General features: G+C 41.0%; 1 protein-coding gene across 1 annotated transcript; it reads left to right on the top strand.

Moving 5' to 3' along the window:
• Nucleotides 1–707: 707 nt before the first annotated feature.
• Nucleotides 708–4,265, top strand: dusp2 (dual specificity phosphatase 2). The gene is made up of 4 exons (XM_046348691.1): nt 708–1,429; nt 1,723–1,853; nt 2,020–2,239; nt 2,682–4,265. Exons 1-4 carry the CDS (start codon nt 1,033–1,035, stop codon nt 2,894–2,896), a joined length of 963 nt encoding a protein of 320 aa, XP_046204647.1. The 5' UTR covers nt 708–1,032; the 3' UTR covers nt 2,897–4,265.
• The last annotated feature ends 11,784 nt before the right edge of the window (nt 4,266–16,049 follow it).

Raw genomic sequence — 16,049 nt, 5'->3', positions numbered from 1 at the left:
ACTACTAAATGACAAAAATATATAACTTTTGAAACAAACTGTCAAAATGAAGAACATAATTGACTTACTTCACTATAACTATGGTTAAAATATGTTTTCTTAATGAAAAGTTACTCTTAGAGAGAGAAAGAAGTCACATATATATATATATATATATATATATATATATATATATATATATATATATATATATAGTTCTGTAGTTTGGATGGCTGGCTGTCTGGGGGTATTTTTCCACCACAGTGATAATGGATATCCATTCTAATCAACAGCAAGGTATTAATTCTAATCAACTGTCACACGTCCAACTGAAACCAGAGGCAAGGACACAACTAGAGGATGGGAACCGAAACACAGATATTTATCTGACCATAACCTTTAACCCAACCCTAAACTTATCTGTACACCCTTGATTGATAACAAAATAGCATGTAAAAATATGTTTTATATGTCATAGGCTACCCCCCTGCAATTTCAATGAATCAGCCGTGAATCAATGGAAACAGTTTAAATGAGATGTGTGTGTGTGTTAAAAATGGGTGCTTAAAGTCAAAACATGACGTAATTTAGAACAAACACAGGGTAAACCCCAAGCACCACGTGTGGTTTTGGAAAATCCGAGTTTTTAAGTCAAACACCTTATAAGGAGTTCCGGTACAGACAGATGAGCTTATATGGTCGTTCCGTCTGTGATGTGTCCTCCTTATGTGGAAAAAGAGGGCGGAGTAGCAGTTTGGTATAAAACCCTGTCCCTCCAATCTCATCCCATCTCTTAACAAGAAACAAGAAGTAAAGACAGTTTAGTACTAATTTCGAGGTGAATTGTTTATGGAAATAGTCACATTCAGTACTCTCTGACTGAAGTCAAATTGTTTTAATTAGTTGATCAAGTTTGAAATATATTCTGATCAAGAACAAGTGTGTTTTGCCAAACATTTTGTTGCTTTTAGGCTAGTCTATAACTTTCCACAGGAGAAAAAAATCAAAGCGACAATTTTTTTACCTGTTTATTTTTGGGACCAGAACTAAATAATGTGTTCAAGCAGCGAGCCTCTGGAGATAACTGGTATTGAGTTGGCCCACATCCTCAGAACTCCCCGGGACCAGTTCACCTCAGGCGGCTGTGTACTGCTGGACTGTCGGCCTTTCCTTGCCTTCTCCAGGACTCACATCTCTGAGTCCCGCAATGTCAACTGGAACTCAATGCTCCGGCGTCGGTCCAAGAGCTCCGTTGTTTGTTTGGAGTGGTTGGTCGCGGACAAGGACCTCCTTGGTCGGCTGTGCAGGGGGGATTTCTCGCCAATGGTGGTGCTTGATGAGAGTAGCCTTTCTATGGCCGAACTGAAAGGGGAGAGCTTGGCCAGTATGCTGCTGAACGCTTTACAAGCCGATGTCCAATCCAGCTCAGCACAGATCTGCTTTCTAAAAGGTGAGATTTACCAGGCTACAAAGCAAAACAAGTCGACTATTAGATACATTTTGAATGAAATCAAATGGCCTACAAAATAAAACAAGAATACCCCAAAAAGTCCAAAACTGGAGTTGTTAATTCATATTTTTAGGCCAAAATTTTATAATAACCATATTATTACGTTACATACATTTTTTATAATTTCCACTACAAACCATCATCTAACTAGGTCATGTTCCTATCTGGTACAGAAGAGGTAAGGAGTTATGTCATAAGCTGCTGAGTGTCATTGTAATGTTTCTTAATGGCAGGTGGCTTTGAGGGGTTCCATGAAGAATATCCAGAAGTCTGTTTCAACTCCCCAGGCTTGCTGGGACACAGCCCTGCAATGATGGACCCAGAGCCTAGCGTGACAGGGCGGAAAACACCACCCTATGATCAGGTGAGAGACTGGGAAAATAACTGAAACAGTTGCATGAGGACATTTTTCTCAGGCATTTGTCCACTACTTCATTTGGTTTGGGATGTTAGTCCTTCATGGATTGAAATCAAAGTCATGTTTTGGTTGGTTATTGTTTTTGATTGGTTGGTTTGTATTCGATTAACAGGAGGGTCCAGTGGAGCTCCTCCCCTTCCTGTTCCTGGGCAGTGCAGTTCATTCCTCAAGGCGCGAAAATCTCACTGCAGCGGGGATCACGGCAGTGCTCAACGTGTCCTCCTCCAGCCCCAACCTGTATGAAGAGGACCTAAAATACATGAGACTCACTGTAGAGGACAGCCTGGCTGCAGACATCGCAGCCCGCTTCCCTGAGGCCATCGCCTTCATAGGTCAGTTCTACTACTAGCATCACCTTCTGGGTGTGTCCCAAAAGGCACCTTATTCTAATTTGGTACGCAGACATTGGTCAGGTTCCCCTGCTCAGACGTTGCAATCATCCACCAATGGTTGTGTTCCATGTCATCGACTGTGGCGTTGTGCACCAGATTAATATAACATATGATGTGGTAAGCTGGTACGTAAAGTATCTATCAAGGCATTGTAAGATCTGGCATGCGTCAGCAACGTCTGAGCAGGGGAACACGACCATTGTCTCCTCTCCTTAATTTGAAAATGTAGGACAGGTGAAAGATTGCCAATTTCTGGGACATTTTTTTCACATATATATAGATTGAAGAGACGAGGAAGGAAACCATTTTAGACTATTGAGACTGTTTGCTAAAATACAGAGCTCAAAGCTAACTACCCTGCTCTGTACCTTCTCTGTTGTAGACTCGGTGAAGGAGAGTGGTGGTCGTGTGCTGGTGCACTGCCAGGCCGGCATCTCTCGCTCGGCCACTATCTGTCTGGCCTACCTCATCCACGCCCGCCGCGTCCGATTGGACGAGGCTTTCGACTTCGTGAAGCAGCGACGCCAGGTCATCTCTCCTAACCTGGCCTTCATGGGACAGCTGCTGCAGTTTGAGACCGACGTTCTGTGTCACTGACCCCATCATTAGCCATATATTTATATATACGCTTTGCCACTAACAAGACTAGCAGAAATATATTTCTGAGGAAGACTCAAGAGAAATGTACTGTATATATGCACTTCCACTAGGTGGATTAGTCCAAAATGTTGGACTAAAGTCCACCTAATCCACTTGGACTGTGAGGAAGAAACTTGATCGATTTCACACGTTTTTATGTGTCTCTGCGTGGCCACAGCCTCATAACTGCTCAGAGAAATGTTTACCAACTCTGCCACTGGCTGGGCTGTATCTGAGAGAAACCCACAGAGACCGTACATGGTGAGAGAAATGTATATCTGCTGTACTGCTGGCAGGAGATATATATATGTGTGTGTGTGTTTGCCTTTTTGGACATTTTGCAAGGGCTGACATAAAGGCCTATACTGTGTGATAAACCCCAGCAAGCTGTTGGGTACCAGAGTAATAACTACTGTCTGTAAAGCTAAATGTGAATAATTTGTATCTTGATCAGGTGATTTAATGTATTAAGGGAAATACATCAATACAATCAATTTCCTAACACCAGTGCAAATCTGAAACAAGCTCATCCTTATCAAATCATAGGTGTTGGCTGTAGCTTGTAGGTCTGCTCTGGGCAATACATCAATACAATCAATTTCCTAACACCAGTGCAAATCTGAAACAAGCTCATCCTTATCAAATCATAGGTGTTGGCTGAAGCTTGTAGGTCTGCTCTGGGCAAAGGGAAGAAGCCATCTCAATCCTTATGGTGTTTTTATAAAACTTTAATTTTTAATTTTATTATGGTTTTGACAGTATTGTGATTTACACTGTCGGTTACTGCACTTTATTTGCCAATGTGGAGGCAGATTCCTGCTGTTTTTTTCACATAGATTAAATACTTTATAAACTGGAAAACACATGTTTGTCTATGTATGTTTATATAATGATGCCCTGTATACATACAGTGCCTTAAAGTATTCACACCCCTTGACTTTTCCTACATTTTGTGGAGTTACAGCTTGAATATAAAGTGGATTACATTGAGATTTTGTGTCACTGGCATACACACTGTAGGAGCCAAATATGTCATATTGTATATCGGCATGTTTCCAATTCAATGCATTTCTGTTGTATGTGTGTTTGCTGTTAATCCCCTGTCAAGTGTGTGTACCCCCTCTACAGGCCAATGGAGGAAGTTAGAAGGCATACATGCTCCAAGGCCTACTGGGAGTGACTGGAATGGCTGCACAGTCTTTTGACCATGCCAGACCATGTTTATCATGCTGTTTGTTCCTTTAGTTTAATGATCAGAATTAGTTTTGGTAGAATTCAATGCATTTTTGTATCCAGGACAACGACAAATAAATGTATTATTTTTCAACTTGAATCAAACTCTGGACACGGGATGTTAATGCATCTAGACTAACATTTCACCCCTCTCCATTGTGGCTAAAGGATTAACAAAGGGGTTGAATACTTATTGACTCAATGACTTATTGACTTTTAATATTTAATTAGTAAAAATGGATAAAAACATCATTACACTTTGGCATTATGGGGTATTGTGTGTGTAGTGGCTAAATTGTCCAATATAAATGTCTCAATACAATTCCCACTTTAAGGCAAGCTGAAATAAGTTCCGAAGTAAAAATGTGATTACAAGTCACATAAGGTGCATGGACTCACTCTGTGTGCAATAATAGTGTTTAACATGATTCCTGAATGACTACCTCATCTCTGTACCCCTTACATATAATTATCTGTAAGGTCACTTAGTTGAGCGGTGAACTTCAAACACAGATTCAACCACAAAGACCTGGGAGGTTTTCCATTGCTTCGCAAACAACGGAACCTATGGTAGATGGGTTAAAAAAGGAGACAGTGAATATCCCTTTGAGCGTGAAGTTATTAATTACACTTTGGACGGTGTATCAATACAGCCAGACACTACAAAGATACAGGCTTCCGGAGAGTTTAATGGCTGTGACAGGATACAACTGAGGATGGATCATTCACATTATAGTTACTCCACAATACTAACCTAATTTACAGAGTCAAAAGAAGGAAGTCTGTACAGAATACAAATATTCCAAAACATGCATCATGTTTGCAATAAGGCACCAAAGTAAAACAAAGTGTTATGTTTGGGGCCAATCCAACACAACACATCACCGAGTACCACTCTTTATATTTTCAAGCATAGTGGTGGCTGCATCATGTAATGTGTATGCTTGTCATTGGCAAGGACTAGGGAGTATTTTAGGAAATAAATAAATGGAGTAGAGTTCAGCTCATGAAAAGTCCTAGGGAAAACCCTTGTTCTGTCTGCTTTCCAAAAGACTGGGAAACAAATTCACCTTTCAGCAGGGCAATAACTTAAAACACAAAGCCAAATATACACTGGAGTTGGTTACCAAGATGACATTATTAATTGTCCGTTTTTGTCCATCCAAAAGTTAATCTCAAGTGAACTGGCCACAGCCTTACATCTTTCCAGCATGTTGGAGCAAAAGCTTGCACAAGCCTGTAGTGGATCAGGTTCAGGGCCATAAAGCAAAGAGGGACAGCGAACACCTGCCTGTATGAAGAGGTGGTTTATAATGTAACAGCGTCCTCTAGTGATAGCTTTGAAGACCAAGTTTTAGTATTATTCAGATAATAAATGTAGATATCTAGAGATATCCAGTGGATGGCGGTCTAGGACCAGTCCTCCTCAAAATACCGACATTTGCACCTATGATGCATTTTCCATCACATGAAGCCAAACGCAGCATCACATGATGCAAAATGCATCATACAAGCCAGATTAGCCTAGGGGAAGCAGGTAGCCTAGTGGTTAAAGTATTGGGCTAGTAACTGAATGGTTGCTAGATCAAATCCCTGAGCTGACAAGGTAAAAGTCATCTGTTGTTTTTCCCCTGAATAAGGCAGTTAACTCACTGTTCCTTGGCTGTCATTGTAAATAAGAATATGTTCTTAACTGACTTGCCTAGTTAAAATTAAAAACTGTATTTTGAAAGTTACATATCTTGAAAACTTGATTGCTGACATGCAAAACATTTTGGGACTATATCAACAATGGACTAATGGAGCAAATACCAAAATATGAATCAGACTCCATTTTCATTCATAATTTTACGACCTTTTTTAAACATTTATTTATAAAATAGGAAATAGAGAGATGGAGATCTGAGAAGTAAAGGGCAAAAAATGAGCCGTATTTATTGAACGTCTCAGAGTAGGAGTGCTGATCTAGATTGAGGATCAGGTCCCCCGTCCATGTTATCTAATGTAAATCGAAAGACATCTTTCTGACCAGACCTAATGGCATCATGAAGACAAGTGCCTGCTATTCCACTCTAACTTGAAAATGTAATCTAAATGATAAAATTACCTGATGAATTTTACATTTTCTTCGGTGTCCCCACCCCCTCCATTCCTCACCCTAAAATCTAACCCTCACCCCCATGAGGATACTAGCCTACCTATTTGAAGACAGACTGCTTCATTTTCTCAGAATATAATTCAATTTTGCTGTCTTGATCAAACCAAAGCCTGGATAAAGAGCTTTGTAGCTCTATGTATTATCTCAGTATGTGTGTGTGTGTGTCCTGTTCAGGTCCTCAATCATCTCTTGTTGTCAGAGTTGGTCCCAGTACGAATACAGATCTGTCATGGCTAAGACATTTAGTCAATATCAAGACTCCTTCTCTCTTGGCAAGAATACGTAACAAAACAAAAAAGGACCCCATGTGTTCCTTTTACTCAGCACCTTCTTGTGGTTGTTAGTACTTAAAGATATGTTCCTTACACTCTCTCTCTCTCTCTCTCTCTCTCACTCACACACACACACACACACACACACACACACACACACACACACACACACACACACACACACACACACACACACACACACACACACACACACACACACACACACACACACACACACACACACACACACACACACACACACACACACACACACACACACACACACACACACACACACACACACACAATTTTGGGCCAAGGAAAGAGACAGTAGGAGAGTCTGTGTTAAAATGTAAATGTCAGTTAGTACTATGACCTATGAAAAAATCAGTTATTCAGATTCAGATTTACTGTCTGAAATGATTAGATCTGTCTTGCCTCCATGCACCACTCTAAGCAGTTACGTACCCACACACTGATGGACATGATTATTTATGCTCTAACCGAGAGAGAGAGAGAGAGAGAGAGAGAGAGAGAGAGAGAGAGAGAGAGAGAGAGAGAGAGAGAGAGAGAGAGAGAGGGGGGGTAGGAGAGCAAGAGAGAATACAAACAGAGATTGACATATTGCTTACACTGTGCAGGGTGAAATATTGGCAGGCCAATCATGGCCAATTCAATGTAACACATGCACATACATACCGTGTGCCAAGCAGGATGAGGAACAGGTGTGAAATTTCTGGTAGGGCTTTAGTTCTAGTGTTGCTACACACACAATACATTACAAGAGAAGCTTTCCCAGAGAGGATGACTGTGTGAGTGTTTAGGCGATTTCTTCAAAATCGTTACATGTTGCCAGGCCAACAATACAGTATACAAAGGTGTGCACACACACATACACTCACATATACACACAAATGCACGCAAGTACAAATACACACATACATGTGTGATTGGAATAACATAAGGATACCACCAGCAGCTACCCACCTTGGTTCAATTGAGGTTTCTTTCACATATACACACAGTGGCAGGCTTTCTCACTAAACCAATGGGTCCCTCCAAAACCTTCTTGCATGGCGATCCGCCTAAACCAGGGATACTCAAATACAAGCCTTGAGGTCCAGAGGACTGCCAGATTCAACTCAACTGGTGTCCCAGGTCTGATTCAGTCCCTGATTAGAGTTTCTGGCATGATGGTGTTGATGTGAGCCATGACAAACCTTTCAAAGCACTTCATGGCTACCGACATGAGTGCTATGGGCGGTAATCATTTAGGCAGGTTACCTTCACTTTTTTGGGCACAGGGACTATGGTGGTTTGTCTGTTTAAAACATGTAGGTATTACAGACTTGGTCACGGAGAGGTTGAAAATGTCTGTGAAGACACTTGCCAGTTGGTCTACACATGCTTTGAGTACACGTCCTGGTAATCCGTCTGGCCCCGTGGCTTTGTGAATGTTGACTTGTTTAAAGGTCTTGCTCACATCATTTGTGGGGAGTGTGATCACACAGTCATCTGGAACAGCTGGTGCTCTCATGCATGCTTCAGTGTTGCTTACCTCGACGTGCACCTAAAAGGCATTTGGCTCATCTGGTAGTTTTGCGTCACTGGACAGCTCGCTGCTGGGTTTCCCTTTATAGTCTGTAACATCTTTCAAGCCCTGCCACATCCGACGAGCATCAGAGCCAGTGTAGTAGGATTCAATTTAGTCCTGTATTGAAGCTTTGCTTGTTTGATTGTTCGTCTGAGGGCATAGTGGGATTTCTTATAAGTGTCCGGATTAGTGTCCCGCTCCTTGAAAGCGGAATCTCTAGCTTTTAGCTTGGTGTGGATGTTGCCTGAAATCCATGGTTTCTGGTTGGGAAATGTATGTTCTGTCACTGTGGAAATGACGTCATCAATGCACTTATTGATGGAGCCGGTGACTGAGGTGGTATACTTCCCAATGCCATTGGATTAATCCAGTGATATTCCAGTTTGTACTAGCAAAACAGTACTTTAGCGTAGCATCCGCATCATCTGACCACTTCCATATTGAGCAAGTAACTGGTACTTCATGCTTTAGTTTTTGCTTGTAACCAGGAATCAGGAGGAATTATGGTCAGATTTGCCAAATGGAGAGCGAGGGAGAGCTTTGTATCAGTCTCTGTGTGTGGAGTAAAGGTGGTTTAGAGTTTTTTTTTCCTCTGGTTGCACATGTGACATGCTGGTCGAAATTAGGTAAAATGTATTTAGTTTGCCTGCATTAAAGTCCCCGGCCACTATTGACGTGATCTTCCTGTATGGATTGGCGACACCCCCCCCCCCCCCCAAGAGGGGCCACAGTGTCACCCGACCCCTCTTGTCTCAGCCTCCAGTATTATGCTGCAGTAGTTTATGTGTCGGGGGGCTGTTTGTTATGTCTGCAGTATTTCTCCTATCTTATTCGGTGTCCTGTGTGAATTTAAGTATGCTCTCTCTAATTATCTCTCTCTTTCTCTGTCTCTTTCTTTCTTTCTTTTTTTCTTGATTTCTTTCTTGATTTTTTCTTTTTTTTCTCTCTGAGGACCTGAGTCCTAGGACCATGCATCAGGACTACCTGATGACTCCTTGCTGTCCCCAGTCCACCTGGCCATGCTGCTGCTCCAGTTTCAACTGTTCTGCCTGTGGCTATGGAACCCTGACCTGTTCACCGGACGTGCTACCTGCTGTTTTCAACTCTCTAGAGACAGCAGGAGTGGTAGAGATACTCTGAATGATCAGCTATGAAAAGCCAACTGACATTTACTCCTGAGATGCTGACCTGTTGCACCCTCGACAACCACTGTGATTATTATTATTTGACCCTGCTGGTCATCTATGAACATTTGAACATCTTCTATTATAATCTTCACCCGGCACAGCCAGAAGACGACTGGCAACCCCTCATAGCCTAGTTCCTCTCTAGGTTTCTTCCTCGGTTTTGGCCTTTCTAGGGAGTTTTTCCTAGCCACCGTGCTTCTACACCTGCATTGCTTGCTGTTTGGGGTTTAAGGCTGGGTTTCTGTACAGCACTTTGAGATATCAGCTGATGTAAGAAGGGCTTTAGAAATACATTTGATTTGATTTGATTTTGAGACCATGCTGGCCTGCTAATACAGGACTATAAAAGGACCAGTGCACTACATTTGCAACTACTTCCCATGGCTATGCTTAAATATGCTTGAAAATCTATGGCAATAATTGAAAATGGTTGTCTAGCAATGATCAACAACCAACTTGACAGAGCTTGAAGATTTTTAAAGAGAATAATATGCAAATATTGTACAATCCAGGTGTGCAAAGCTCTTAGAGACTTACACAGAAAGATTCACAGCTGTAATCACTGCCAAGTTTGTGTGAATACCTATGTAAATGAGGTATTTTTGTATATAATTTTCAATACATTTATTTAGCAAAAATGTCTAAAACACGTTTTCACTTTGTCATTTAGGGTGACAAAATCTATTTTATAAATGTTGAATTCAGGCTGTAACATAATAAAATGTAGAATAAGTCAAGGGATATGGATACTTTCTGTAAAACAAGGTGTGCTGTCAAAATACAGATTTGTAGCACTGCTGCACAGTTGATTTTATCCTCTAATCAGGGACTAATTTAGACCTGAGACATTTCATTCCTTGGAAGTTGTGGGAATGCACATTTTTGGTTTCTCATTGGTTCTGGCAGTGATGTAGTGGTGCCTGGAGAAGTGGGTATACTGTAATTGAGCAAAAGAAATCCCAAACGGCACCCTGTGTTAATAATTCTATTACAAACAGTGACATACACTCAATGACCTAAAATTATCAATCCCATATTGGTATTTTACAGTCAGGCCAAACCAAGCTGTACTGTGCAAGGAGACTAATAGTAGGCCTACTATTGAAACAGATAAATGAGACTGTCAATTGCGTCAGAAATTCACAAGTCTCTGTTTTTTAAAATCAGGTCTTTGCTCTCAAAGTCACACTTTTGTTATAGAAAAATTGGATGTTCTACTAAAGTCCATGAAAATGTTTAAACTACATCAGGAGACCAATTCTGAGGTCTGGGAAAAATATAAGACATTTTATTTTTGAGAGTAGTTACCCTTTACTTCATGTGTGCAGGCAAGCACTGTTGTACTGTTGTTTGGTTAGCAGTGTTTCTGTAGCACATGAGATGGATTTAGCAAAAACAACGGCCACTGGATTATTGCAAATAATCATGATATCATTCTGCCAGGTTGGCATAAATAAGCTACTTTGTAGATAGTTAACATGTCATTTTTGGGAAAGCCTTTCCATCTACCAGAAGACTATGTTTTACTTCATATTATTAAACATGTATTACCTTGTTTCAAAGTAGCCTACAGCCAAAATCCCACCATAGAAACGTGAAGAAAATTATTATATAAAGACTTCCTCATGTTCTATTGGTTTTCTTTCAACTTTCATTCATTGTCTAGAAGCCAAATGCATTATCATAGTCATATTAGCAATCCATTATAGTTGTTGCATCTTTAGATCTCCCCTCTTTCTACATTTCTAACAGATATTTCTGTCTCTGTCTATGAAACCACTCGCATTTTGTAACATTCGCACAAAGGCCTACCATGTTGTGCACTTTGCTACACCTAAAATGTGAAGAAATAATAGTTTATCAACAATCTGTTCTGTTCCATCAGCCTTATTAACTGATACGTCGTATACCTGCATAACACTACTTTGATACGCAGCATGGGGTTTAAGAAGTGAGTATACCCTCCACTACACCACCGGGTTCTGGGAACGAGTCATAAGTTTCCTGACCTGTAAAACATAATGTTTTTTAAACGTCCTGCGAACGGAAGTGAAACTTCCACCTGTTCTGGAAACATGCATTTTGTAATGCAGGGAGGGTCTGAGAACGTTTTACTATGGTTCCCTGAGGTTTTTTTAATGTTCTGAGAACGGAAATCATAGGTTATTAGATAACGTTCGGAGTAAATGTTTCAATAAGAATTTTTATAACTCTGCTAGCTTAGTGTGTGTTACATATTTTGAACTCCAAGCACAAATAAGACACATGGAAATGAATTTGCTGAGGCATTAATCAAATCAAATTGTATTGCTCACATACACCTGTTTAGCAGATATTATTGCGGGTGTAGTGAAATGCTTGTGTTTCTAGCTCCAACAGTGCAGTAATATCTAGCAAGTAATATCTAACAATTTCACAACAATACATACAAATCTAAAGTACATAAATGGAATTAAGAATACATAAATATTTGGGCAAGCAGTGTCAGAGCGGCATAGACTAAGATACAGTAGAATAGGATAGAATACAGTATATACTGAGTAATGCAAAATATATAAACATTATTAAAGTGATAGTGTTCCATTATTAAAGTGGCCAGTGAATTCAAGTCTATGTGTATAGGGTGCTGTAGGTGTACTGGAGGGCAGGTAGTTTTCAACCCCAGTGATGCATTGTGCAGACCGCACCACCCACTGGAGTGCCCTGCGGTTGTGGGCAGTGCAGTTGCCGTACCAGGCGGTGATACAGCCCAACAGGATGCCCTCAATTGTGCATCTGTAAACATTTGTGAGGGTTTTAGGTGCCAAGCCAAATTTCTTCTACCTCTTGAGGTTGAAGAGGCACTGTTGCGCCTTTTTCCCCACACTGTCTGTGTGGAGGCTGCAAACACATTTATTTTATATTGTGGCACGGTGTCAGTGAGTTTCAAATCTATGATCTCCTGGACTCTAACCATGGAATTTGTCCACTGTGCCACCAGGAGGGAGCTAGCATGCCTTGTTATTTTTTAACTCATACAAAGCTTTTCATTTTAGTCTATTCAAACAGACCATATTTCAAAGGATACAAACACTCATTAAGAAACTAGTGGGTTCGGCCAACACACCTGAACACACTTAACATGATAGGGGATAGAGAGAGTTTGGTTGATGCTGAGAACGGGATGTATATGTTTTTTAATAACATTTTTAGAATGTTGTCTGAATGTGACTAAAGTTTTCTTGTATTTATTATGGAAAGTTTCCTTAACGTTCTCTGTAAAACTTGAGAACATGACTTTAAATAGAACCATGAGGAAACCTGTAAGAAACATTATGCTGAAGTCCTGAAATTCCCACAGAAGAACGTTGTTTCTTAACATTCTCGGAACAATGTGAGAATATGACTTTAAATAGAACCATGAGGAAACAATATGATGAAGTACTGACATTTCCACAGAAGAATGTTGTTCGTTAACGTACTCTGAATTATTTGAGAATGTTCCCAATATCAAACCAGTTGGAGAACGTTCATAGAACATGACCAAAATTGAAATGAAATGTAACCATGTTTGAACCTTTAGGAAACATTCTGGTTATAGTAAAGAAATACCAAGAAAATGATATTATTTGATGAAGTTCCTTAAATGTGCTGAGAATGTTCCGAAGCCAAGCAACTATCCTGCACCATTCCCAGAACGTTGTGGGAATATTTTATGTAAAATAACCATACAACAACAGTCACCAAGCTCTAAGAAACATATGGTTCTTAGAACATTATGTGCCAGCTGGGAGATACCAGGTGAGTGGGCTCTCTGGCCAATCAGTGACAGGAATCCATTGGTACTTCCTGAGAGAGCAGTAGGATACTTCAGACCTTGTCTAGTTTGACTCTAGTCTAATTTTTATTCCAAAAGCACAAATTCTAAAATAATCTTCTCAGTTTAAAACAATTTATCTGATAGAAAATGTCCTATGTGGCATTGGTATTAGTCAGAAAAATGTATTCTCGTGTCACTTTCTATTTACACTTTGTAGTCAATTTGACTACAATGTGTAAATAGGATTATTTTGTTCATAAAGTCAGTCTTGTCCAAAATTGAGTTTTGTTAATGAGTTCGTCATGACTTACTTAAAGGTTGAGTTTTGATTTGGACAATTCTCACTTGCTCATTAACACAGGACACACAGCTGCAGAGTTTGCACTCTATCCAATCCTACCTCAGAACACACAGACATTGAGACATGCTGCGTTCATGTGCTATGTGAGTTGTCGGAAATGTCTTGTTCCGACTGGTAGGTTTCACTTGAAATTCACTTCAAATCTAAATTACAAACTGTTGTTCGAGTTGCCAAGTTGTGAAGTTTCACCACTGACCTTTTACCTTTTCAAATAAAATATGACAACGGTATCTAGAGCCTAATGTAGCTAGTTTGATCATATACTGTAGTCAATGTTAAGCAAGCTAGCTAACTTAATTATAAGCAACGTTAGCTAGATTATCAAGCTAGCTAAAATCTTATTGGTTGAAGAATTGTTCTGACCAAAAAGCGCATCAGTAACTGCCACAACGAACCATACCAAAAAGTCAAATAGCTAGTTTTTTCTTAATGAGAAACAGAGTTACACATGCAAAATCGGTTGTTCCGTCGCTCTGTAACATAAAATGTGCAGTGAAGCGTGACAGATATTTCTTTAAGATATGTTTGGAGTGTGTGGGGTTGTTCTTTTCCAATAGACTTATTTGGAGTGGGTGTGTGAGGGCTGAAAATTGTGTAGAATAACCTCCTGAATCCACTTTCACTGTTTTACCAACCGCAGTAGTTCACACACGACTGCAGGTAACACTTGATTGGAGAGCACTCTCCTGTGAAAAGTGCTTTTTGTATTTAGAACGCTTGGCATTGAACAGAACGAAAGCAGTTATTTGCTTGTGGTTGGGGTCATGGAATCAGAATGAGTTGGTTAGGAATCTAATTCTATGGTCGGTTTCTCACTCCTAACTGACATTGTGTGGGCGATGGAAAATGGGAAACAAACATTATGGCCTCACGACAACCACCCACCAATTGTTGACACCCGTAATGAGAACATGGCATACTGTGTGTGAGTGTGTGTAACTACCACCTCCCACTATACATCTATACACTGTTAAATGCATGCCTCTGTGTGGGTGTAGATTTGCTAGATTGTACTCTTAGTCGATATTGAACATCAAAACATAAAGCAATTCATCTTAGGTAGCGTAAATAGAGTCGAGAGAGGGTCAAGGTGTGTGTATGTGTGTGTGTGTGTGTGTGTGTGTGTGTGTGTGTGTGTGTGTGTGTGTGTGTGTGTGTGTGTGTGTGTGTGTGTGTGTGTGTGTGTGTGTGTGTGTGTGTGTGTGTGTGTGTGTGTGTGTGTGTGTGTGTGTGTGTGTGTGTGTGTGATCCTGGTTATGGAGGGTTATGACCTGGAGTAGAGGTGCTGGGTCCCAGCTAGAGACATCCTGGACCCAGCCCTCATTGCCAACTTCCACCGCCGGCATCCCGGTCTACAAGGTATGTGGACAGGTAGGACACCAGTAGGCGCCCCTAGAGGGGGTAGGGGGTACTGTCACAGCCTGATCTGTTTCACCTGTCTTTGTGATTGTCTCCACTCCCCTGCACGTGTCGCCCATCGTCCCCATTATCCCCTGTGTATTTACACCTGTGTTCTCTGTCTGTGTCAGCACCTGCATTTCCCCAGTCTCTCTTTTCTTGTCCTCCTGGTTTTTGACTCTTGCCTGTCCTGACCCTGTACCCACCCTCCTGACCACTCTGCCTGCCCCTGAGCCTGCCTGCTGACCTGTACCTTTGCCCTACTCTGGATTACCAACCTCTGCCTGACCTGACCCTGAGCCTGCCTGCCGTCCTGTACCTTTGCCCCTATTGCTGTAATAAAGATTTTTACATTGACACAGTCTGCATCAGGGTCTTAACTTGATACCTGATAGGTTAAGTGATAGGTTGCTCAAGTGCACATCAATATATATTTTCACCTAGTCCGGCTCAGGGATTCGACCCAGCAACCTTTCTAATTAGCTAAAATGCACAAGTTGTTTGTGAAGAGATTCGAACACGCAACCTTTGGCTTAAGAAACCTTCTGTCTTATGTAACCATACCAAAGGTACCATATTAGACTTATTAGAGTGTCCTGGATTTTTGTTTGTTGCTGTAACGATTGTCCTCTTCTTCTGACAAGGAGTAAGAGAGGTTGGACCAATGTGCAGCGTGGTAAGTGTGCATTTTAATATAGAAAACTGAACACTACAAAAATACAAAATAACAACGTGAATGAACAAACAAAAATCGAAACAGTCCCATGTGGTAAAAATACAGACTGTTTCAATTTTCGTTTGTTCATTCACGTTTTTTGTATTTTTGTAGTGTTCAGTTTTCTTTATTAAAATGGACACTTACCACGCTGCACATTGGTCCGACCTCTCTTACTCCTCATCAGAAGAAGACAATCGTTACAGAATCACCCACCACCAAAGGACCAAGCAGCGTGGTAACGGGCAGCAGCAGCGATCTCCAGACTCCTGGACATGGGAGGAGATTTTGGACAGCAAGGGACCCTGGGCACAGCCAGGAGAGTATCCCCAAGGCAGAGCTGAAGGCAGCGAAAGCCGAGAGGCGTGGTATGAGGAGGCAGCACGACAGCGCG

This window comes from Oncorhynchus gorbuscha, linkage group LG05, assembly GCF_021184085.1.
Source record: "Oncorhynchus gorbuscha isolate QuinsamMale2020 ecotype Even-year linkage group LG05, OgorEven_v1.0, whole genome shotgun sequence".
Lineage (NCBI taxonomy): Eukaryota > Metazoa > Chordata > Actinopteri > Salmoniformes > Salmonidae > Oncorhynchus > Oncorhynchus gorbuscha.
Note: the sequence above shows the minus strand (reverse complement) of the source record. Positions and strands in the feature narration are given on the sequence as shown.

Coding starts and splice junctions, on each gene's coding strand:
- dusp2 (XM_046348691.1), top strand. CDS start 1,033: ATGTGTTCAAGCAGCGAGCCTCTGGAGATAACTGGTATTGAGTTGGCC. Junction 1,430..1,722: donor ACAGATCTGCTTTCTAAAAG/GTGAGATTTACC, acceptor TCTTAATGGCAG/GTGGCTTTGAGGGGTTCCAT. Junction 2,240..2,681: donor TGAGGCCATCGCCTTCATAG/GTCAGTTCTACT, acceptor TCTCTGTTGTAG/ACTCGGTGAAGGAGAGTGGT.